This window comes from Pogona vitticeps, chromosome 5 (genome assembly GCF_051106095.1).
Source record: "Pogona vitticeps strain Pit_001003342236 chromosome 5, PviZW2.1, whole genome shotgun sequence".
In the NCBI taxonomy this organism is placed as follows: domain Eukaryota; kingdom Metazoa; phylum Chordata; class Lepidosauria; order Squamata; family Agamidae; genus Pogona; species Pogona vitticeps.
Genome location: NC_135787.1, coordinates 177,457,054 through 177,480,363, shown reverse-complemented (window position 1 = coordinate 177,480,363; position 23,310 = coordinate 177,457,054). Strand labels below are relative to the sequence as shown.

The window sequence follows — 23,310 nt, the reverse complement described above, 5'->3', positions numbered from 1 at the left end:
CTCGCTTTCTCCTCAATCGAGCTCGTTTGCATGCGCGGCCCATTGTCCTTATAAGGGAGGGAAGGGCCGAGCGAACAGCCGAGGAGAGGAGAAGCGAGGGGGGCGGGCCCGGGGCCGGTGACGTCAGAGAAGCCTTCTGGTAAAGCCCCCGCGCGGGCGAAAAGCGTCGGCGAGATTCGAAGGGCGGCGGGCGCGGAGCTTTTCCAGCTGCGGACGAGGCTAAGTCCGGGGCATCCCATGGCGGGCCGGCCTGCCTGCCTACCTGCCTGCCTGCCTGCCTACCTGCGCTGTTTCTTTGGAATGTCGCCCGGCTAAAAAGAGCAAGACGTCTCGGAGGGAGAGTGAAGGAAAAGTCAATCGTCCTAAGAGGACGAGGAGCATCGAGGCTGGTTTCGAGGCGGCTGCATTAGCCACGCGGTTGCTGGAAATAATCCCGCCAGACGAAGCGTGAGTCTTTGATTTGATGGGGTTGTTGTTGTTGTTCTGTGCCGTCAAGTCGCAACCAATTTACACGGTGACTCCAATATGGCTCTCCAGGTAAGTGAGACATTTAAGGGTTTGTTTTATCAATTCCCACTCCCCCAGTGCTTTTCCATGGCTGGGTGGGGATTCGAACCTGGGGCTTCTGAGTTCTAGTTCAACACTCTAGTTGTGGGCGACGGGCGGCAGGCAGTAACAGGGGGCTCATTTCTTATGGGAGAATCCTGAAGGGGTATCTGTTCAAGTATATCAATCAGTCTTTATGGTGCTACCTGTCATTTTTGGAAGATCTAGCAGTTTTTAAGAAGGGGATGTGAGCGCGTGCTAATGGAACAGAGACTTGTTTGAGACTTGTTTTTTTTAATTGTAGTTATGTGCTTCAAGTGGATTCTGACTTTTCAGAGGTTTTCTAGTATGGGGTACTCAGAAGAGGTTTGAAGTTTCCTTCTTCTGGGGACACCTCTGGGTCTGTGCTGCTTGTCAAAAGCGGTGCAGGCTGCCTCTTCTCCCAGAAGGCGCATTGGAGAAATCAAACTATATACCTCTGGGTCTGTAATCAGCTATTTAATTTATTTTTTACTTTAATTTATATACTGCTCCATTAGCTCTGATCTGGACTCAGCTACGATCTGAAGAGCTGGGTCGAGAAGAATGCCCAAATTTATGAACTTGATTCCTGAACAGGAGGGCAGCGCTATCCAGTCTAGGGATAACCCCCTTATCTTTGGAGGGCCCTCCAAGAACAGAATCTCGTCCAGGTTCAGTTTGAGCCTGTTAGCCCTGGTCCATTCCAGTAATGAGACCAGGCAACACTCTAGAGTCTGGACAGCCTCCACTGCAGAAGTGGTAAAGGAGAGGTAAGAGTTGCATGTCATCAATAACCAAAGTTATTAAGGTCATCTGTCGCCAATTGTGGACATTCCATAATGGGTCAAATGTTGTTGTTGTTGTTTTACCCCAGAGGGAAGAAGTCTCTCCCTCAGTGATGCATGGACAATATTTGCAACCCAATAATCCACCATGGTCCTGCTCGTAGCTTTCATTAGCCAAGCTGGGCAAAGTACAGAGGTAGTCGGCCTACAGCTAACCAGCACTAGACACTTCCTCCAGTATTACAGGGTCAAACTGAACCAAAGGGGCTGACAGAGAGGGTGCACCGGGGGTCCTCTCTCAGTCAGCCAAACTGTTGGTGGAGCTGGGATCCGCTTGAATGGCCTCAGTTTTTTGTCTTAAAAAGGCTGCAAATGGATTTACAAGAGAAGTCAAAATGCGGATGTTATAGACCACAGTTGGTGAAGTCGCAAACCATTCAGAAAAGTGGTCCTTGTCAGTTTGCAGCCTCACTCATAATCCTGATGTCAAAGGCCTTTTTGCTGCTTCTAAGGTGTTACTGTACCTACTGCTCACGTTCTTAAACAGCAGCTGAATTTTGCACTGATGCCATCCACTCTCCAGCTATCCCCTAGCTAATGTCATAGTTTGCAGCCCCTCGGTATACCAAGGGACCAAGCAAGCTCTGAAGCAGAGAGAGTGGTTGGGGGCGATTGTATCAGCTGCCCAGTTTGTCTCTTAAGTCCCATCGGTCAACCTGGCCTTCGACAGGATCATCTACCAACTCAGCTGGATACCCTCCCAAGGCCTCCTGAAAACTTTCTGGGCCGAGAAGCCTGCAAGGGCAGACCAATTTCACAAGCTCCCTCTCATTGAGCCAACCCATTGAGCTATCTTGTCAACAAGAGTAACAAAGAGCAAAGGGACAGCAGCACAGAGCGCTGCCAGGTTTGATAGAAGCCTTTCACGTCCTCTGTTTTCCTTGACTGTTATTTGCCAAAGGTATGTGGGAAATCCAGCTGTTTCTTCTTCCCTTTGAGTGCAGCTATTAAAAATACATAGAAGAAAAATCTTGGATAGCTCAGTTTTCTTTCCACCAATTGTTGGAAAGAAAGACTGTAGCCAAACTGTTTTATTTTTATCACTTTGATTACATCTTACCATTTTCCTCCCGTTTAGAGCTACTCTCATGGAGCCCTTGTTGGTCTCCAGTCCAAGCCCTAATCAACAAGGATCCAAGGTAAGGTGGAGTGGATACGAGTTAGATTTGCATCAAGCCTGCAGTTGACTTTTCTTCAAATCCTTATGCTTAGAGAGCACAAATGGATGCTTACAGCTTTACACAGACACTGAAATTAGTAAGCTGACAATTATCGGCACCTTCATTTCCCCCATCCTTGGCATTTAACCTGAAAGATTCATACTAGGGTATAAGACCCACTGAAGTTGTGGGAAATTATAGGTGTATAAGCATGTGTAGAATTATGATGTTAAAATGAAATAATTCGAAGGAAGTGTGAATTGTAATTATCAGTTGAGATTTACCAGTACAGTGGTGCCTCGCATTACGAGCGCTCCGTTTTACGACGAAATTGCTTTTCCTATGGGGGGATTTCGCTTTACGACAAAATCGCTTTTCCTATGGGGGGATTTCGCTTTGCGATGATCAGTTCCCTGCTTCGGGAACCGATTCTGGCAAAGTGATTATTTTTGGCCAGCTGATCAGCGGTTTCAAAATGGCCACTGGGTAAAAAAAACATGGCTCTCCGCTCTTTTCTGGGACGGATTCCTCGCTGCACAGGCAGCGAAAATGGCCGCGCTATGAAGGATCCTCACTGGACGGTGAGTTTCAAGCCCCTAGGAACACATTATTTGGGTTTTAATGCATTTCTATGGGCTTTTTAATTTCGCATTACGACGTTTTCGTTCTACAGCAATTTCACTGGAACGAATTAACGTCGTAATGCGAGGCACCACTGAATTCTGAGGTATAACCTCAGAGTAAAGCTTTGAATTTTAATATATCTGATAAGCCATGAACAGTGGAATCCTGTTCAGGAGCAGAGCTAGAGAATGTTATTTTTTGAGGACAACAAAAAAGTGGGAAGAGTCATTTGTTCTAGATATGGTAAAAGAACTGGGTGTCAAACATTCTAGCTTATATGCTGCAAAGCTCTGTCACAGATGGATCCACACATGAAATTGTCTTCTGCCTAGAAAAGAAATAAAGTGGAAGAATGTGTCATTGGAGACCAAGGCCAAGATCATCTATACCAGGGGTGTTCAACCTTTCCCCTTCCCTGGGCCACATTAGAAGATGAAAATTTGGTTTGGGCTGCACACAAAATAAAATAACAGTAACGATACCTGATCATCCAAAAAAACTGTGGCGAGAGGTTCAAAAGTTTGCAAGACAGCTCTTTGTAACCCTTTTAACACTTTTTTTTCCTGTTCTGAAACCGTCCTGATGACTCACACCAAAGTAATGCTTTTGCCTTGTATTGCCTTCACAATACAGAGGCTGGAAAGCTACTGTAGCAGCACGGAGCGACCCCGCGGCTGGAGACAGAGCCTGGGAAATTCAAATGCCCTCTCCCACCGGGCTCCTGCCTCCTGCTGCCGTGTCTCTCCATGCTGCTGGCTTCCCAAGTAGAAACTCCAAAGTTTCGCCTTTCGCCAGCCAAATCCAGCCCTGCTGAAGGCGGCGAACACGGTTGCGTCGGTCTCCCCTCTGGACTCCGACCTGCAGCGGGCTGCTTTTCTCCCCGCTCGGCTGGAAAACCCAAAGCCTGGCAAATGGACGGACGAACCGCCGAGCTGACTTCCTCCCTCACTCTGGGCATCAATGGCGTCAAGCGGCTCGGCTACCCGCTTTCTCCCCCAGGTGCTGAGTTGGCTGTTGAGCTGCGAGGCGGATTTGGCGCTAAGGCTCCAGAGTTTGAGGCTGGCTTTTTCCTGCCTGACACACACACACTCCGCAGGCGGGCAGCTCCTCCCTCTCCGCCTTCCCCTCGCTGCGTCTTTCCAGCTCTTTTTTGCTTCCTCGCTCACCCACTCACACACTTTCCTCTTCGCCAGGAGAGAGGCCAGGTAGCAGAACTGGAATGCTAGCACAGCATTGTGGGAGGTGCGGGACTTTCACTGGGCCGCATTAGGAACCAACCTGGGCCGCATGCGGTCCGCGGGCCGCGGGTTGGACAAGCCTGATCTACACTCTTATATTTCCAGTCACCATGTATGGATGTCTGAGTTGGCAGGGAAATAAATGATTTGCTTGAAATGTGGTGCTGGAGGAGAGATTTATAGTTGAGTACAAAGTTGGACTGCCAGAAAGACGAATAAGTGGGTGCTCGATCAAATCAAGCTTGAATGGTCTGTGGAGCAAAAAAGTTGAAACTGCTTTGTGCACATCATGAGAAGGCATGAATCTCTGGAAAAGACAATGATGAAGCGCTGAGGAGAAAAAGGTTTGGCACTTTGTTTCAACAAAACAGGATTCCTGAACCAAACCACAACCAGCCCAGTTTGTGTTGTTTTCCCCTTCTGGTTCATGGTTTGGTTCCTGCCCATCTCTGGTTTCTACATTTAATTCAGCAACTCTCCACAAACACAATAAAGTTTAAGAACATGAGGAAACACCATGCTTCTAAGTTTTTTATAATTGTATAATTATACATGATAATTGTGTATGACATACAGACTTGAATCATACATTCAGTATAACCCCTTTAGGTTTAGTTAAGCCCAATGTTTTGAAAACCTGTATTTCTGTTACTATTATGGTGCCTCTGTTTTCTTTCTGGATGTTCATCACCTGCACAAAAATTCATTCATGGATGGAAGAATATTGTTTCTCAATACTGTGGACTGTTTTTGCTCCAGAACAGGTGTAACATTCAAGGACAACATCAGGTAGGAAGGAGTAAAGATCCAGCACCCCCCCCCCACTTTCTCTTCTTTCTCCTCCTCCCTCCCACCCTCATATTTACTTCTATCATCTTGCCTGATGAAGAGCCTGACGAAGAGCCTGATGATGACCAGAAAGTTGCACATCTCTTTTTGTTTGACCTAATAGAGATAGTCACTGGTATGGATTTTGGAATCTCTTTTTGGCCAGTGCAAGATTCCCTTCTTTGGTTTGGGCCTTCATGGATGCTAAATGTAACCATTTTGTAGTGGGATTGAGACTGGAAGAGTATACCTATGGAGAGTGGGACAACCTCAATCAAAACAGGTAGCACTGACTAATCATCTGTTTTAAATACGTTTTCCCAACCTTTCTCCTACAGTAAGGGAAAAAAAGGACCCAATGTGGCTTGGATCATTAAAAAAGACAGTATTTGAAAGCTAAAACAGTAAGTTCTCAAAGTATGAAAAATTATATAAACATTAGGGTCACCATATTTGTGAGATCGGCACTCATGCTTTAACTTATCCACTATCTGAAAATATTAAATATTAATTTTCAGTATTAAAATATTGAATTAAAAAATCCAGAAATTTCTAAGCTGTAATTGCCAGAACTGGCTACTAGAGGGAACCAGAGACTGTGCTATATAGAGTTTGCTATTACAGTGGTGCCTCGCTTAATGAGCGCACCGTTTAACGACGAATCCGCATAGCGACCTTTTTTGTGGTTGCTAATGCGATCGCATTGCGATGTTTAGATAGGCTAAACATCGCATTGCGATCGTTTCTGCACCCGGCGGCCATTTTGGGAACAGCTGATCGGCAGTTCCAAAATGGCTGCCGGGTGCAGAAAATGGCTGCCTGCACCATTTTCACGCCCTGCCCTTGCTTACCGAGGGTGTGAAAATGGCGGCGCTATGGAGAAACTTCGCAGAACGGTGAGTTTAAGAGCCATAGGAACGCATCAAACTAAGTTTAATGCATTTCTGTGGCGTTTTCCGTTCCGTATAACGATGTTTCCCCATAGCGACGGTTAATCTGGAACGGATTAACCTCGCTATGTGGGGCACCACTGTATCTGCTATTTTTGGCATCCGTGGGGGAGCTTGGAACAGACTCCCCACAGATATGATGGTCCAAATGTTTTAAAAATGTAAGAATAAAAACATTAGAATAATTTTTAGAATATTCTCTCTATATATTATTGTATCTTATATCTGTCACTGCACCAAGACTCTTGAACTCCCATCTCCTCCCATAGGAGGCCAAGCTTTACCTATAATTTAAAATCCATTCCACCACTGATATGAAGACTATATTGGGGGCGGTTTTCTGCCTGTGTGTCCAGATGTCACAAATGCAGCTTTGAGTTCACTGTGGGGGCTTACCTTGTTTGAGGTGGAGGACCAAACATTTATAGGACTATTCCCAATCTGGGGGTTATGACTTCCAAGCGGTTTGTAAAGTGCTTTCTGGGGGGCGGGTGTCCATGGGTCACCTTATACGTGTTGTAACCCCTCTTAAACAATTTCTTCCTTGACCTTTCAGAGCAGGATACGAAAGTTAGTGTGTATATGTGAGTATGACAGACAGGCCCTTTGAGAGGAGAAAGAAGCAGGGAGTCACAGGTTACTTGAGGGTTGTGACTCGCAAAAGGTTGTGAACCACTCGTTTATGGCTTTCAAGCTGTAAGTCTAGGGTCCATTTCAGCTCTGCAGTTCTAAGAATGAAACAAATGTGAGATCTAACCCTGTTGCATCTCCTTATGAGACCCATATCATTGTGTCTAGCATGCTTCCTCTGTACTTTTTCAGGAGAATATGCAAATAACAAAGGTTAAATATGCAGCCTTCTGCCTCTCTCTCTCTTCCCCCACTTTAACTTCTTGTCTGCCGAAGAGCGAATATTCTCTTGGTCAACTTGTGCCCTTCTGCTTAAAGGTATCCACTCAGTATCAAGTGTGAAATAGAAGGGGGCATACCTCTTAGTCTTATTTTTGCGGCCCCAACTTTAAATGCCTGGAGACGTAATCTAGAATTTTATCCTCAGGGCAGAGTGAGCATTTACATCTTTCCTCTGCTGACTTCCAGAAGATAACTGCAAGAGAAAAGCAGCCGCCTGTGATGGATCACAAACCCCATTTGCTGTCAAAGTTCTGAAGATGTCCCACCACAAGATTTATCACCCCATGGGAAGCAATCTGCCTTAGTTAAGGCAAGGATGGGTGGTACCTTTATTAGGCTACTTTAAACATCACAAATACGAGCTAGCTTTTAACCTTGCGTGGTTCTTCATCATCCTTTTGCCCTGATTAGGAACCACTGCAGTAATAAGCTGCCTTAAAGCTGCCCCACGTGTTCTTTCAGGTGTTGGGCTTTAACACAAGGAGGGTAAGAACTGTAGCCCACCTATAGCTGTTAAGTTGCATGTTCCCCCATCTGCCTTATGGGTTAACCTAGAGGAAAATTTGTGAGCTTTCATCTTTTTTTTTTTTTTTTTGCCGCCTCTACAGTTCTTTGAAACCATATGTAAGCTTTTGACCAAACAGAAGCCCACCCATTGTCTACCACTTTCCCCCAGTTTGTGTGGGCATTATCCAAGCAAAAGGTATGCCAGTCCTTTGTCAGCTTTGAAATCGGATCACATGCAAAGCTGTTCAATGTTTATGGGAACATGAACACAAATGGCCCGTTTTACAAGCTGAATTGCAGCTGTCAGCAACCAGCCAGCCCCAGCAACTGAAAGCACTGTTAAAACAATCAAAAATGCTCTTTGGAGACTGCCTTTTGAATATTGTTTGGAGAAGAGAAACCCTCATAATAACTGCTTCATCATGTAAGGAGAAAAGCATAATGCAGGATTATGTTAACACAATGAGTTAAAAGAAATATTTAACTTAATGTACCTGTTAACATTGGACAGACCACCTGAATCTGAGGAAGTGTCTGCAAAATTTTAATTAAATCCTGTGTTTAAGTAGTGTGAAGAACTCAACACATTGCATATCTGTTAGCTCAGTCATTCCTCAAACATTCTGAGTCTTTGCCCTTCATAATTATTGAACTATATTGTGCATCCAGTAAAAAGCTGTGAATAACTACTTTGATTATACATTAATGTAATAAGGAACACCTGCATGTTGTGTGTTGAAACTAGGTTTTAAAACTTACCTGTATTATTGTAAGGGGGCTGCCCTCACACTGGATGTTGAGACAATGGTGAACTGAAGAAGACAAGAATACAGTGGTGCCTCGCTTGACAAGGATAATTCGTTCCGTTCAAATCGCTGTTAAGCGAAGTCCTCGTCAAGTGAAACGGAAAAGCCCATTGAAATGCATTGAAAACTGGTTCAATGCGTTCCAATGGGTGAAATAACTCGGCGTCCAGCGAAGATCCTCCATAGGGCGGCCATTTTCGGTGCCTGTAAAGTGAGGAATCCGTCCTAAAACACAGTGGGGAGCCATTTTGAAGACCCGACGATCAGCTGTAAAGATCATCGTTAAGCAAAAAATTGGTTCCTGAAGCAGGGAACCGATCATCCTTAAGCAATTTTTGCCTATTAAAACATTGTTTTGCAATCGCAAGCGATTTCCTCCTCTAACGAGGTAATTGTCAAGCGAGGCACCACTGTATATGGTGTATTCCAAAGCGCACATAACGTTCCAGTTTCTAAATTTTAGTACGTTACTTACTAGAAAGAGACTATAAACCTTAATATTTCTAATTGCAACAAATTTCTTGGGGAAGAGTTTAGAGATGTATCTGTAATTACTTGAAAACAGATTTATTTTTTGCTTCCATCCTCTTCAATATCAATGCTTTGGAAGTATATGTAGCCCAATACAAGAAGATATGCAGTGTCTGGAGGATGATGTATGATACTGGCACCTTAAAACTGTCTTGTTATATAAGTAATGTTGTAGTGGAACCAGGGGAAGCAAGGATCAAAGTACTCAAATTCTGAATAATGGAGATTGTGACATCACTCTGCCCCCCAAATTTCTCTTTCCTCTGAGCTTAGCTATAGAGAGGATTTTCTTAAGAATTGTATATTACTCTAAGCCATAAGGGCCAAGGGCCCATCTAGTCCAGCTTCCTGTATCTCGTACTGGCCCCACCAGATGCCTCTGTGAGCACATGAAACAACTAGATCCCTGTCTCATGATTCCCCTCCCCTGCATCTGGCATTTTGAAGTACCTTCCTTTTTAAGCCTGGAGATTATACATGCCCATCATGGCTTGTAACCTGCAAGGGACCCCAGGAATCTGTCCAATCACCTTTTAAAGGCATCTAGGCCAGATGCCATCACCACATCCTGTGGCAAAGAGTTCCACAGACTAACAGCCATCTCTGCTGTATTGCAAAACATTTGAGGGTAGTTTGGTCTTAAGAGCTACTAGCTTTACAAAAAAAACTGCTTGTCATTTGCTGGTATGAGCCAACCTAGTTTACTGCCTTTTTTGAATTCTTATTTTGGGGGTGGTGATTGGTGGAGAATGCTGGCTGGCTGTAGAAGCTGTCAGGAAGAGCACCTGCATTTTCAGTCTACACCATTTGTTATAGCAGCTGCAGTGGCCAGTTTCTGCCCAATTCAACATGCTGTTTATGCCCTACAAAGTTCTGTATGGTTTGGTTCCACTCTATCCCAAAGACGCCATCTTACCATCTGAGCCACTCTGGCTGTTAAGAACTGTGTGGAAGGCCCCTTTTCCCCGGCCCTGCAATTTTCATAGGCCCATCTGGTGTAGACCCAAGAGACAGATCCCCGACGGTGGAGCTTCATCCCATGGGAGGGCAGGCTGGTCTTCTCCCTGCTGTCTTTCCATCAGCAGGCAAACATCTTCCTTTTCAGATCTGCCTTTGACAGCTGAACAGCTTCATGAGACGAAGCTTTTGATGAAAGATCATGTGCCTCTTCACTCTTTCTGATGTGTGTTTTTATGGTGTTTTTTAATTGCATTTTATTTACTATGTTTGAGTAATTTAAAAAAAAAATCATTTTGTAAACTGCCTGTAGTCCCTGCACTTGGAGAAAAGCAGGACAGAAATGTAATGAGATAAACGAATAACTCCTCTGTGTAACCCAAATAGTTAACTACTGCAGATAAAGTGATGGGAATGACCTTGTAAAGACACAATTGTACCTTGAACAACAGCCCTCTGCGTGGCTGAGGCTCACCTGACACCATCTGCATTCCCAAACATATGTAAAGGTAAGCACACATGTCATGCAGACATCACTGTGAGAGCCAGAATAGGGATTACAAACCTGTTGCTCCCAGTAAAAGTACTGATGGGATTTATAAAAGACAACACATCAGTGGGAATGTTTCTGTTAGCCTTGTGTAGAACTGATCCTGTGCATTCCATATGGTTCTTGTGTTATATTTAATGCTTCTTCAACACCATATCCTTTAACAGAGTTACAAGTAAATATTTAAGAAAAGTACTAAACAGTTTAGGGGAGTTGTGTGAGAAAGAAAACGAGGTGGAAAGAGCAGTAAGGTAGTATCTAGAAATTTAGGCCATCCCATTAAATTCTACACATACTGTTTTCAGGATTTAATGAAACATCACATGACACATTTCCATTATCCTCACAGTTTTATTTGTAAAGACCATTGCATGAAAAGCTGCATTTAACTGTAATCCAAACCATGGGGGGAAGAAACCAACCCACATCGGTTTGTGATATGTATGCTAAAGTGCTTGAAATAACAATACTTTTACTGATACCCACTTCCTGAACATTATCCAGTCCTGATTAACTCACTAATGATGTATAACATAAGACAACAACATATTCTGAAAATATTTAAGGAGTGGAGGGGAAGAAGAAGTTCTTTAATATACCAGGTATATTTGTACATTTCATGTGTAACATACAACATTTCCTTATGAGATATACACCTGCGTTTGACAAGAGGGAAATCAAAGTATATAAAGATCTGCAGCACCTCTAAAACATATTCTAAACCCCCCAAAAAAGGCAGTTAACAGCTCCATCCCAAACTGCTTTGCTCAGAAGTCAGTTCCACTTAACACAATGAAATTTACCTCTGAGTAAATGGGCTGCAAAAGAATCTACCCAGAAGATGGACTGGTGGGGTTTCTCCAATACCGAGACCACCTTAACTCTGGTTAACTTCTGAGATTTGTAAATTGTTTACTTACTAATTAGTTTAAATGTAGTCATTTTTACTACATATATATTGCAGCAGTATAGAGAACATTTGAGCCATAGTTCAAGAATACAGAATTTAGTAGAAAGCTTTGGTCACTTTAAAAAGTGCAGTATCTCACTTCAATAAAGGTGGATTAATACTGATGTCAAAAGGGTGCTATTAAATTGCACAGAACCACGACAAAGTCTTCACCTTTCCAAGAAACTGAAATGGTTTCTGTAGGTTTGATAAAATAAACCCTTCAGTCCAAACTGGTGAAAGCTGTCTGTCTGCTTTTTGTTGTTGTTGTTGCACACAATAGGTTTTCTGAGTTGCACACAATGGGAATAAAATAAATGTCACAAAGAACTGCACTCCTGAAGTTGTCAAACAGACTAGTCTACCAGAGCAATCTCATGCTTCAAAAATACCTTAACATTGATATAACTACATAATTGAACAGTACTTTATTGCCTAAAGGGAAAGATGCATATGCAAAATGATCCTCGTACACCATCCAGGTGGCATGATAGACAAAAAGATGACAAATAAATGACTTGCAGAAAGAAATTATGCAGCCAGCCAGCATGTTCAACGCCTCATAGTAGTACAAGAGGCTAGAGACCTACTGTGAATTTCAAGCACATAACATTAACAAGGAGGGGTCATTTATTTGTGCCAATTAAGACATGGACACTTGTATTTGTTATCGTGGGGATATGAATATGAGCCAGCGTACCACTAGTGTCACAGAGGCTGAATTCCCTCCCCGAGAACTAGCCAAGTCCACTCACTGGTTTCCGCATGGCACTCCTGTTGTTGTGTGAATCGTGGAAGGCGCCTTGACTGATGCTTCCCTGCCTCCCCGTGCAGCTGTCCACTGTAACACAGAGGCAGGACAGGGAGTCTTTACTCAGCTGATCAGTGTTTGGTTTTCTGGGAAGGCAGGGAAGTGCCGCCTGGGCTCCTCCTATGATTGATGCAACGACAATGGAGGAACACCAGGCAGACTCACGTGAGTGTACCTGCTTGGTTCAGGGGGAGGGACTTTGACTGCCACAGTTCGTATTCATATCCCCAGGATGTGAGTATGAAGTGCCCATGTGTAGCGTCCATAGTTACTTACCGCCCCCCATGCCATGAAATCCTGTCACAGTCAAATGGGAGCTGTAATAAAAATTATGTGGAGGTCACTGTGTTGGAGAGGGCTGCTCCAGAAGATCTACACACTGGATCAGCAGATGTAATGCAGGCCTATACAGTGGTGCCTCGCACAACGGTCGCTCCGTAGAGCGATGAATCCGCACAACGATGCCGTTTTAAAACGGCACCTAGATAGGGGGAAATCACAGAGCGAAGGTCGGTAAGCGGTTCGCTTACCGACCTTTGCTTTGCGACCCGGCCATCAGCTGTTAGGCAGGTCCAAAATGGCCACCACGCGCCCCAAAATGGCCGCACGCAGCGTTTTCGCGCCCTCGTTCAGCGAGGGGAGGGCGCAAAAATGGCTGCCGGCCATCCAGGAACATTGCACAACGGTGAGTATTCAGCTGAATTGGAACTGTTTAATGGAACGCTGTTTAATGCGTTCCAATGGCTTTTTACTTTCCGTTGAGCGATGTTTCACACAGCGAGGGTTAATCCGGAACGGATTAACCCTTGCTGTGCGAGGCACCACTGTACTCGGCTGGGATCTAAATACCGAACTTGCTCCGCATCCTTCCAGAATGAATGGAGCCATGCAATATTTAATGCCGTTTAATAAACTCAAAACACAGGGTTCTTGAGTTTGGGATTAGTTTTGTGATATGCAAAAAAACAAGTATACAGTGGTGCCCCGCACAGCGACGTTAATCCGTTCCAGGATTAACGTCGCTGTACGAAAACATCGCTAAACGGAAAGAAAAACCCCATAGGAACGAATCAAACCCTGTTTAATTCGTTCCTATGGGGCAAAAACTCACCGTTCAGCGAGGATCCTCCATAGGGGCGGCCATTTTCGCCGCCTCGGTAAGCGAGGAATCCGTCCTGAAAACAGCGGCGGCCATTTTGCAACCGCCGATCAGCTGGCATTTCCCCCCAGCTGGCCGGCCGGTGTTTCAAAAGTAGCCAGAAGCAGGAGAGAGGGAGCCAAGCGCCAGGCCCTTTCCCTCTCCCTGCCGCCGCCGCTGCCGCCCTGGGAGGAACAAGCCGGCCGGTTGCCGGCTTGAAGAGGAAGAGGAGGAGGTGAAGGGGGAGGAGGAGCCAAGCACCCGGCAGCGCTGGGTCTTTTTCTTCCCCCTTCCCCCTCCACAGCCCGGGAAGGGACAAGGCAGCCGGCTGCCGGCTGGAAGAGAAGGAGCTGAAGGGGGAGGAGGAGCCAAGCACCCGGCAGCGCTGGGTCTTTTTCTTCCCCCTTCCCCCTCCACAGCCCGGGAAGGGACAAGGCAGCCGGCTGCCGGCTGGAAGAGAAGGAGCTGAAGGGGGAGGAGGAGCCAAGTGCCCGCCCGCGCCAGGTCTCTTTTTCTTCCCCCTTCCCCCTCCACGGCCCGGGAGGAGCGAGCCCGGCCTTCGGATGAGCCGCCGCCGCCGCCTCCTCAGAGGAAGAGGTCTCCCCGCTCAAGCTCCCACCTGCATTTTCCCCCAGCTGACCGGCGGGAGCTTGAGAAGGACCGCAGGGGGAGCCCTCTCCCGCGGTCCTTCTGATGCCCCCGCCGGTCAGCTGGGGGAAAATGGTGCCTATGGGGAAAAATCGCTAAGCGATTTTTCCCCATAGGTAACATCGTAATACGATCGCTTTTGCGATCGCGAAATCCGCATCGGTATGCGGATTCTTCGTTAAACGGGGCACCCGTTAAGCGAGGCACCACTGTATATGGATGTTTGAGTACCCCTTCTATTTTCCTGCTGAGTCCTCCCAATTTATATTTGTAAGGCATTAACTGCTTTCACTAGCTACCAGTAATATGTAAAATGTCCAGCAACATACAGACCAGAAAAGCCATCTGCACTTTGTCTTGAGACTGGAAAAACAAACATTGACAGGCAAATGATACTGATTACTTGCAGACTACTGGAAAATTAGAAAGGAGGATGTATTTCTAGGAATAATAAATACCTGAATTTTTGAAAGGACATTTTAAATACAATAATCATGTTTATTTCACCGAGGAGAAGTAACTGAAGAGGGATGATGATTTAATTCTTCCAAATTATACCACGCTTGGGGTTGTATGCTAATCCCCAAGATAGTCTGATGATTTCTTAACATCCTATTTCTGACCACAAGATTAGGTGAAAATAGGAAGCTGGTTTGATTAAAAGAGGAAGATATCAAAGAGTTCTCTCTCCCCCTGAATAGGTGCATCCAGCAACTGCATGTGCCCCTTTGGGGTGAAACTGATGCAATCAGAGTCATGTGCTATTTCAGCAAATATTTTGGCAAAGATTAACATCCAGTTGTTCAAGTAGTCAGAGATAACTAGTAAAATACCGTGAATGTAAGCAAGCTTGGGATTTTCTGATGGTTTTATGGTTGAAACTCCCAAGCTTTGCGGCCTTCTAGCTAAAAACAGTGAAGGCCGAGGACCTCTTGGAGGCCACAGGGTATCAGCAGCAGGAAAAAGTAACAGGAGAGGGGCACAATCATAGAACAAGCAAGGACCATGGACGTCATCGATCATCTAAACTTGCTGCTAATCACCTTACACTCTGGCCAATGCAGGTAGGCTTTAGGGTATGATGTCAAACTCTATAGCAAAACACAGGATCCCTGGAACTTTGGTTGCCTTCCCTATGTTGCCTCTCCAGCCCCTTTCCTGCTGTTTCTCCTGATTCAACTGGAAAGAAGATTCAGTAGGGTTACATCCTTGCTGCTTCTCCCCTGCAAGTGTCCCTTCCCACTGCCCATTGGCACATCAGTGCCAAATCCAGAGGAGAGTCCTACACTTGGCACCAGATTAGTCATTGGATTCTTCATATCACATCCTTTAAGAGTTCTTTCTCAAGGTACCCTCCCCCCACAAGAATCTCATCTATTACTCAAATAAATTATTCTCCTTTTCCTGAGCAGCCATGTATTTTGCCTCCTTCCCATTATTTTCATACACTCTTTCACAAAGAAGTTTTCCATCTTAGAAATCAACTATATTAGGAAAGCACCCATTGTATATGCACTACATGGTGTGTGCACGCCATACAGTGATAACTAGTATCGGTAGGTTCCATCCAAGGGTCTCCAATAAGTAACTAGTGTCAGGTATGATGCAACGGGGGACTGATAGGGATCATTAAGACCTGGAGAGCAGATGAATAAGATTAGTTTCCAAAAGATGGGGAAATGGAATGATACATGCTGGATTGCTACCCAAACTGTCAGTTTGTGTTAAGTTGTAAGAGTGCTTAAAATTGAAAAATCTGCCTACAGTACTTTTGTTGCTACTATTCAAAAATACTCTACAAAATTTCTTTACTTGGCAGAAAAGCATCTAGGTTGCAAGAACTACACAAAACCTTAAAAGGTCTTATACTAGGGACATATGCAGGGCTGCTTTCCTGTGCCACTTGGGTATTACCAGAATGCTGAAGTATGTAATGCAGTTACCATCCACGCCAACAGTACCAAGGGTAGGGTGAGCTTCACCCCACTTCATAGGAAGTGGTTTTTAAAGGACAATTCGCCACATTCTGGTTGCCTCATCCAGTGTAACTTGCTACAAGGATCCGTTCTGGTCCATGTAGACAGCCAAGTGAAGAGTTACAAGCAAAGCATGGGGAAGGGTGAAGTAGGAGCAGCCTCTCATGGGGAAAACATGCAAAAAAAATCTGTCTGTGTCTGGGTACCGGAAGAAAAGGCAACAGCCAGAAGATTTTGACATTTTAGAGGAGTAGCAGGAAATATTCTTGTTTCTGGACCCTACTGCCTGCTACCACAAGCCACACAACTGAAACGGCAGCCTCTTTCTCCATATTCTTCCTCTCCTGTCATTTCAGGAAGGGAAATGGACTTTCTGTTCTGCAGTCTTATTGGGCTTTATGGTGAAGGACAGCTTTCTACGTCCTCCTGTACCACAGAGAGCCATCAGAGTTGCAGCAGTGGCATATCTGACTAATTCCAGGGGCATCCGGTAATTAGACTCAGATGTGGCCACCACTGGTCTCTGAAGGTGTCACATCCTGACTAGAGATAGGCACGATCCTGGATTGCTGGATCGTCACCGTGGCACCACAGGTGCCACACATCCCCTACTCCCCAGCTGGATTTCCCCACTCACAAGGTGGCTAGCACTCCTCTTCCACTGTTTGACCAGTCATGGCAGGGGTACAGATTTCCCTTCTCTGCCTCTTCCAGCAACTGCCCACTCAGATGAGGACGCTGGACTGTGACTGCTGCTGTGCAGCCTTTGAGTGGCCAGCCGCTGGAGGAGGCAGAGAAGGGAAGTCTGTACTCCTGTTGTGACTGTTCAGACCACTGAAGAGGAGTGTTTGCCGCATCGTGTGTGTGGGAATCTGGCTGGGCTAGAGTGGGAGAAAGGAATGTGCAGCACTTGTGGTGCCACAACGACAGTATGGCATGATCCAACAAGCTAGGAGTGTGCCGATCTCCAGCCCTGACACCAGGGACCAGTCCACCCTTGTCTCAACCTGTGCAGGAATAACAGTGCAGGAATTCTGCCTAAATCACTTCTAATAAAAGTCATCTTTTTCTTTCAGAGGCATCCCATTTTCCTTCCAAGAAATTCTCTTTAAAACAGGGTACTCAAAAGCCCAGGAAGAGAGAACTGAACAGTTTGTTAATTATTCAAAACATTAATGCATCCTGCTGTCATGTTGCCATCCTCTGGTATAACAAAATTCATCCAACAGGCCTCCGATGGGTTCCTGTTGGAAACACAAGGATCTCTTCGGTCCGGTGCAAAGTCATTTCTTTGCACCACTTGTGCTGACCATTAAAATCACAGCAGAGAACCAGAACCCTGTCACACACACAGCTTATTCAAAGCACACAGAAAGGATTGGACCTAAGTGGCAAAACAAGAGATCTATACATACAAGGGACAGCGGAAACAGTATACATTCCACAAAAAGGGTACAGCAGTCGCTACCCAGAGAGACTTCATGTGTTCTTTGCAATACATGAAAAAGCCCCTCTGCTACCTTTGTACAATATTTACACAGAGTGGCTTCCCCCCCTTTTCCACAAATAATACCCTCCTCCCCTCCCCCAACCCTATAAAGATGTTTCAAGCTCTATTTTCCACCCAACCCAGGAACACTGATTCTAAGAAAAGTTTCTTATTGGTAATTTCTGAATGAAGATAACCTATTTACACACATTGAACACATGAAAATACCCTATTTTCTTTTTAAATACTAAAACTCTTCATTTGAAAACTAAAATACTGCAGCTTAGCTTGTTTGCAGCCTTAGGGCAGACCAGTAAGGCGACTACATGATAAGGGAGTCATCCACTCTTGCCTGTCAACAAGCGGATTTTAAACATACAGTGGTGCGCTACCAGCAGCATTTGCGTTTCAGTAGATCCACCCTCCCAGACTTAATATATTTTGTTTGGGTGGGAGGTAAGAGAAACAGAGAGAGAGAGAGGTCTGCAAAGCCATACGCTACACATCTACCCCTTTAATAAGTGACCCTTCCAAGATGATGTTAAAGTCTTGCAAGATCTGTAGGACTCTGATGAGGGAGTTGACCATCATGCGGTCACGCAGGAGAGCGTGCTCTTCATACATCCGGGTGATGGCTGGGCATTCTGCCAGTAATGGAATCCACTGGGGCAGTAAGTGATCCCTGTGAAGGAAACAATCAACTAATCTTCAGCTACACATAGAAACTTTGTGTAGTAACTAGACTTAAAGAAGAAAACAACATATGGTAAAGGGGTACCTCAACATCAATTAATCAATTAATCAAGATATGAAAAGGTGGCTTAAAATGGATTTTCAAACAACTACTTGCATTTACCCTGGCTAAGGAAAGCATGATTAAGACAAGTAAAAAAGGCAAAAGTGATCACATTGTTCCCCCCCCAAAAAAATACAGTGCATCTATCTTGTGAGTTGGAAGATCTGAAAGCTGAGATTTAAGAGTGGATATACCATGGACAGAGGAATAACTTAATACTCTGCACTTGTAATTTATGTTTCCACCATACATATGCTATGAAAGATAAAGAGGCAAAATATTTTGTACTTAATGCTACAGGGGCATCTGACATGAATGTGCACGAACTCAGAACAAGGAATACAATGCAATATAAAAAGTGGATCAAAAAAGTAACTAGAAGAACAATCTAAACACTCCAAGTTTTAGTTAGAGATATTTTAAAGGATCTAAATGGAGTGCTGGAAAATCCTGGGTTCAAAATCGTACTTTGAGTGATGCAGTATTTTTGGATAAGCTACCCTTAACCTCAGCCACCCATCTTAGGGATAGAAATTCACCAAAAGACACCAGAACGTGTTCAGAAAACAATAGTTCTGCTGCAAGGGGCATCACAGAGGAATTTGTCAACAAATTCACACCTACCGAGTCCCAAGACAAATGAGAATTTGAAATTTGCCATCTTTCCCTATGTTCCTTGGAGCAGTACTGATGGCATTTACATAGTGGCAGAACGTTTTGCAGGAGGACTTTTGAAGAAGAACATCCTCTTCATTGTCCCCAATTTGGTCAGTAGTATCAAAGTAGGCAACAGCCTTTTCTGAAAGAGAAAGCAAGAAACAAACTGAACTCAAAATGCAAATAAACATTTAGCCAGTCACTATTTAGTTCTAGAAGAAGCTAGCATAGCAAAGAAAGAGATTCAATTCAAAATTTGTGAAACTAACCCAGTAACTTTAGAAGAAAGTAGCCTAAAACCCCCTTCTCATCTTTGTCATGCTGGTTAAGACAGCTGGAATTTCAGCTGATTAATCAACAAATGTACTTGAAAATAAATCCTTCTGAAACCTGCATCTCCACCATTCTCCAAAACACAAAATTTAAATTGTGGGGTTTACTTTCAATAAAATCTCATTTTTATTTCTTTAAAAAAATTTAAAGTTAAATTGTTCCCAATATTTCAAGTTTAAAAACAGAATTAGCATAGAACAGCATGTTATCACCATGTTTTTGGACCAACCTATTTCAACTGACTATCTTTTCTTTGGAGGAGATTTAAACTTGGCGCTTTTGGAATAAAATGAATTGGCACAAAAATGTTGAGATTTTGATATGAAAATGTATTAAATATTAATGTTGTATAGTTAAATGTAAAACGGCTGGTTTTACCTGAGTCACTATACTGATTGTATTCAGGTGTGAGTATCAAGGATTAAGACTTAATGTTGTACAGCTGTGTACATGATCCTAAACTTTGTGTAACAGAAAAATGAAATAATGTATTTTCTGATTGTTCACAGAACTGGACCTAAGTCGTGTGTAAAATGAATGTCTTTATCTGATGTAAGTCAGATCACTTTTTCCTATGCTGTGTGTTGCTTCATGTCCATGTTATGCTGCCAGAGGAATGTCTATTCTCTATGTATATATGTAAATAGACTAAGTTGTTGGCTTTATTCTCTCAGTGTCATAGTGTCACAAGTATCTCTGCTAACCAATATCTCCTTACTCTGCTGATGTTATGAAAATGCACGTTATAATCAAAATTCTCAACAAAAATGATCCACTCATGCTATAAAGATACATGTTTTTCTGAAAATAACACGGTCCACCATGATGGCAGCCCATATGGAGCAGTGAAACCATACGTTATAGTGGCAGCCATTTTGCATTTCCCTCAGAAACAGGGCTGCAGTTGAGAAATGAGCCTTGTCACTTCAGTGCCAAAGTGTGCATGCATACCCACACAAGCTGCGGAGAGTAATAAGCTAAGCCTATAAGGCAGGGTTGTATTTGTGTCAAAAGGAAGAAATTAAGCTGCACCCATCTTAATCTAAAATTTGCACCAAGGCAAACCATTCTGCAGCCTGTGTTGATTAGGCCAGTCGAACATGCTTTACAAAACTGTTTTTCCACCCCACTAGTATTGATGATAATGACCAGTAAGCAGGCATTTAAGAATTATTCACTTAACGCCATGCAAATACTTATTAAGGGAGGAAAGGCTGAAAAGTATAATTTGGCACTTAGATAATGAACGACTTGATGAATGGCAGTCAGTTTGAGAATCACAGTTAATTTATGATCTTAAAGTGCATTCCTAACACATTCAGACACAGATGTCATGGATTCACAAGTGATTACTCCCTTGAAGGCAATTGTTGCAAAAACTATTCTGCACAAGTTACTGTTTTACATTAGCTTGCAAGTTAAGAATTACTCTGAAAACATCAGCCTATTAGCTGAACCTAACATTGGGAAGGTAGGTAAGTGCCAAATAAAATCTTGTCTTAGTTATACGTGGAATGACCTTGTGAATTTTGGAGACGCGCAGCCCTGTTGCAGGAAGAAACCAAACCATCTGCTCATCCCATCTATATCCCTGATTTCCAGTTACAGCAATGTGGCAGAGACTTGAATGTACAAAAGCAGCAGCCACATTAGCATAAGTAATTTAAGAATAGGCCTAAAACAGAGCTTAGAAAACTAAGGGTTTGGGGCTAGCAAGTCCTAGCATGCCCTAGCTGAAACCATGAGAATCCTGTAATTTGGAACAAAAACACAAAACAACAAAGGATTCCCCCCCCCCCCAAGCTCTGGCACAGAGATATCTCAAGATACTTTGGCTTTTGCTAAACTGTCTCTTATGGTACCTTCATGGTATGGTAAGAAAATCCAACCAGAGTTAGGAAAAGTTCATTTCCTGGACTACAGCTCCCAGGATTCCCTAACCAATATGACTATGGGCCATGTTAGCTGAGGAATTCGAGGTGTTGCAATCCAAAAAAGTAACTTTTCAAAGCTCTGATGCAAACATCTTCTTTTTCATCCCATCACTCCCACCCCCCACACACAATGGGATGAATAATAATTCCCAAGGAGCTGTCCTTTAGCAGTACCCCCGCTTGCTGCCAGAACTGGGCCATCTTTCATTTCCTAGTGGAAAGGCTGGCCCAGCAATTCTTAGCAAGCGAGTAAAATTTAGGGGTACTTGATTTCACCAGAATAGAATGATGCTTAAGGGAATGCCCTGACAAAGAGTCCTTGCCCCACAGAACACAGCTGAACCAAACATGCAAATTACCTATAAAGTCCCATATAAAGACATTCTTATGAAAAATACGTGCAGACTTGAAACCATGGTGGAAAACCTGCTCCAGTGCTGCGACCAGGCCATTCTCTCCGCACAAGAGAACCGTCAGGCTTCCCCTCTACAAAAAGAGAGAGAAACGTATCCATATGCATAGTGTAGCATGACAAATTTCCAAAATCTTATTTCAGGAATGATTTTTTAAAAAACCAATTTGGAAGAACTTGTAAGAATTATTTACACAGGGCACTAGGAGCTTAAGGGACGAAGGACAGAGAAGCCTAATTGGTGTTACTTTTTTGACTCAGCCTTCCATCCTTCCGAGGTCGGTAAAATGAATACCCAGCTTGCTGGGGGGGCAATGTGTAGCCTGTATAATTAAAAAATTGTAAACCGCCCGGAGAGTGCTTGTAGTGCTATGGGGTGGTATGTAAGTCCAATAAATAAATAAATAAAGACAATGAATCTGAAAGTTTGAGAAGGTACCTCTTTCTCAGGCTTATGGAAATGCTTCACTATATTGTTCACAGCTTCACCGATTCCTTCTTGGATCTGTCCTGCATTTGGTTCTGCAACAAGAAAAGGGAAAAAAATAGATTGTTCTTGTAGGTGATTCTTGAAGTTATCTGTAACTTTAGAAGTATAGGCAAGCTGCCAGGGGTTTTGAAAGCACATGCACAGAAACAGAGTTCACTACCACACGACATTGTGATGGCCACCAACTTTGAATGCTTTAAGAGGGAGCAGACAAGTTCATGGGGTAAAGACTGCCAGTCAATCTAGCTATATTCAGTGGTAACATGCCTCCATGTAAGAGCTCCTAGGGGTCAACTTCAGAAGAAAGCTGCTGATCTCGTGTCTTACTGGTAGGTCTCCAAGGGGCATCTGATTGGCCCCTGTAGGAAATGGAATACAGCAGTGCCTCGCTTTACGATCACTTCATTTAACGACGAAATTGCATTACGATGAACTTTTTGCGATTGCTTTTGTGATTGCAAAACGATGTTTCCTATGGTTTTTTTTCGCTTTGCAATGATCGGTTCCCTGCTTCGGGAACCGATTCTTCGCAAAACGACGATTTTCTAATAGCTGATCGGCGGTTTCAAAATGGCCGCCAGGTAAATAAAATGTCTCCCCGCTGTGTTTAGGGATGGATTCCTCGCAAGTCAGGCAGCGAAAATGGCCGCCCTATGGAGGCTCTTCGCTGGATGGTGAGTTTTAAGCCCATCGGAATGCATTAAACAGGTTTTAATGCATTTCTATGGGCTTTTTAATTTCGCTTTACGATGTTTTAGTTCCACAGCAATTTCGGTGGAACGAATTAACATCATAATGCAAGGCACCACTGTACTAACACAGACAGGCCTTTAATCTTGCCTAGCAGAACTGTTCTTACCTTAAGCTAAGTGTAATACTGTAAACTTAGAACCACAGAGCTCAATGGGCCTTATGAATCATCAAGTCCAGCCCCCGTCAAAGAGGCATGGGGAAGTGAACTCCCAACCTCTGCACCAAATGCCCAAACCACTGAGCTATCTAGGTGGCTGCACTACACTACACTCAGAATCCTGTGGGAACCCCCGTAAGCTCTAATAAATACATAAGTTTTGATTTTGCTCCTAAAAGATGCTAACACCAGTGTCAATCAAGCCTCCAAAAGAGGAGCATTCCACAGCTGTGATGATAAGACAGAAAAAAACTTTCCCATGACTCCATATAATGAACTATTCTCAATAGTG

At 44.0% G+C, this 23,310-nt stretch overlaps 1 protein-coding gene and 1 long non-coding RNA gene across 7 annotated transcripts in view; one reads left to right on the top strand and one right to left on the bottom strand.

Annotated features, from left to right (window-relative positions):
* Window positions 1-7: 7 nt before the first annotated feature.
* On the top strand, window positions 8-11,944 carry LOC140707281 (uncharacterized). 3 transcript variants are annotated; one of them, XR_013536754.1, is made up of 3 exons: window positions 8-537; window positions 2,491-2,551; window positions 3,534-11,944. It is a non-coding gene; the product is annotated as an uncharacterized LOC140707281 (long non-coding RNA). The 3 variants fall into 3 exon arrangements; XR_012087210.2 differs by having other exon boundaries at window positions 3,529-11,944; XR_013536753.1 differs by having other exon boundaries at window positions 3,830-3,921.
* Window positions 11,945-17,061: 5,117 nt separating this feature from the next.
* Window positions 17,062-23,310, bottom strand: part of DENND5B (DENN domain containing 5B) — a 109,582-nt gene continuing 103,333 nt past the window's right edge. For all 4 annotated transcript variants that reach the window (XM_020789005.3, XM_020789007.3, XM_020789006.3 and 1 more), the window contains 4 exons: window positions 22,058-22,140; window positions 21,566-21,692; window positions 18,907-19,081; window positions 17,062-18,168 (listed from right to left, as the gene is read on the bottom strand). In XM_020789005.3, the coding sequence (XP_020644664.2) occupies window positions 17,985-18,168; window positions 18,907-19,081; window positions 21,566-21,692; window positions 22,058-22,140 (569 nt within the window). In that variant the 3' untranslated portion in view covers window positions 17,062-17,984. The remainder of the gene's footprint in view (window positions 18,169-18,906; window positions 19,082-21,565; window positions 21,693-22,057; window positions 22,141-23,310) is intronic.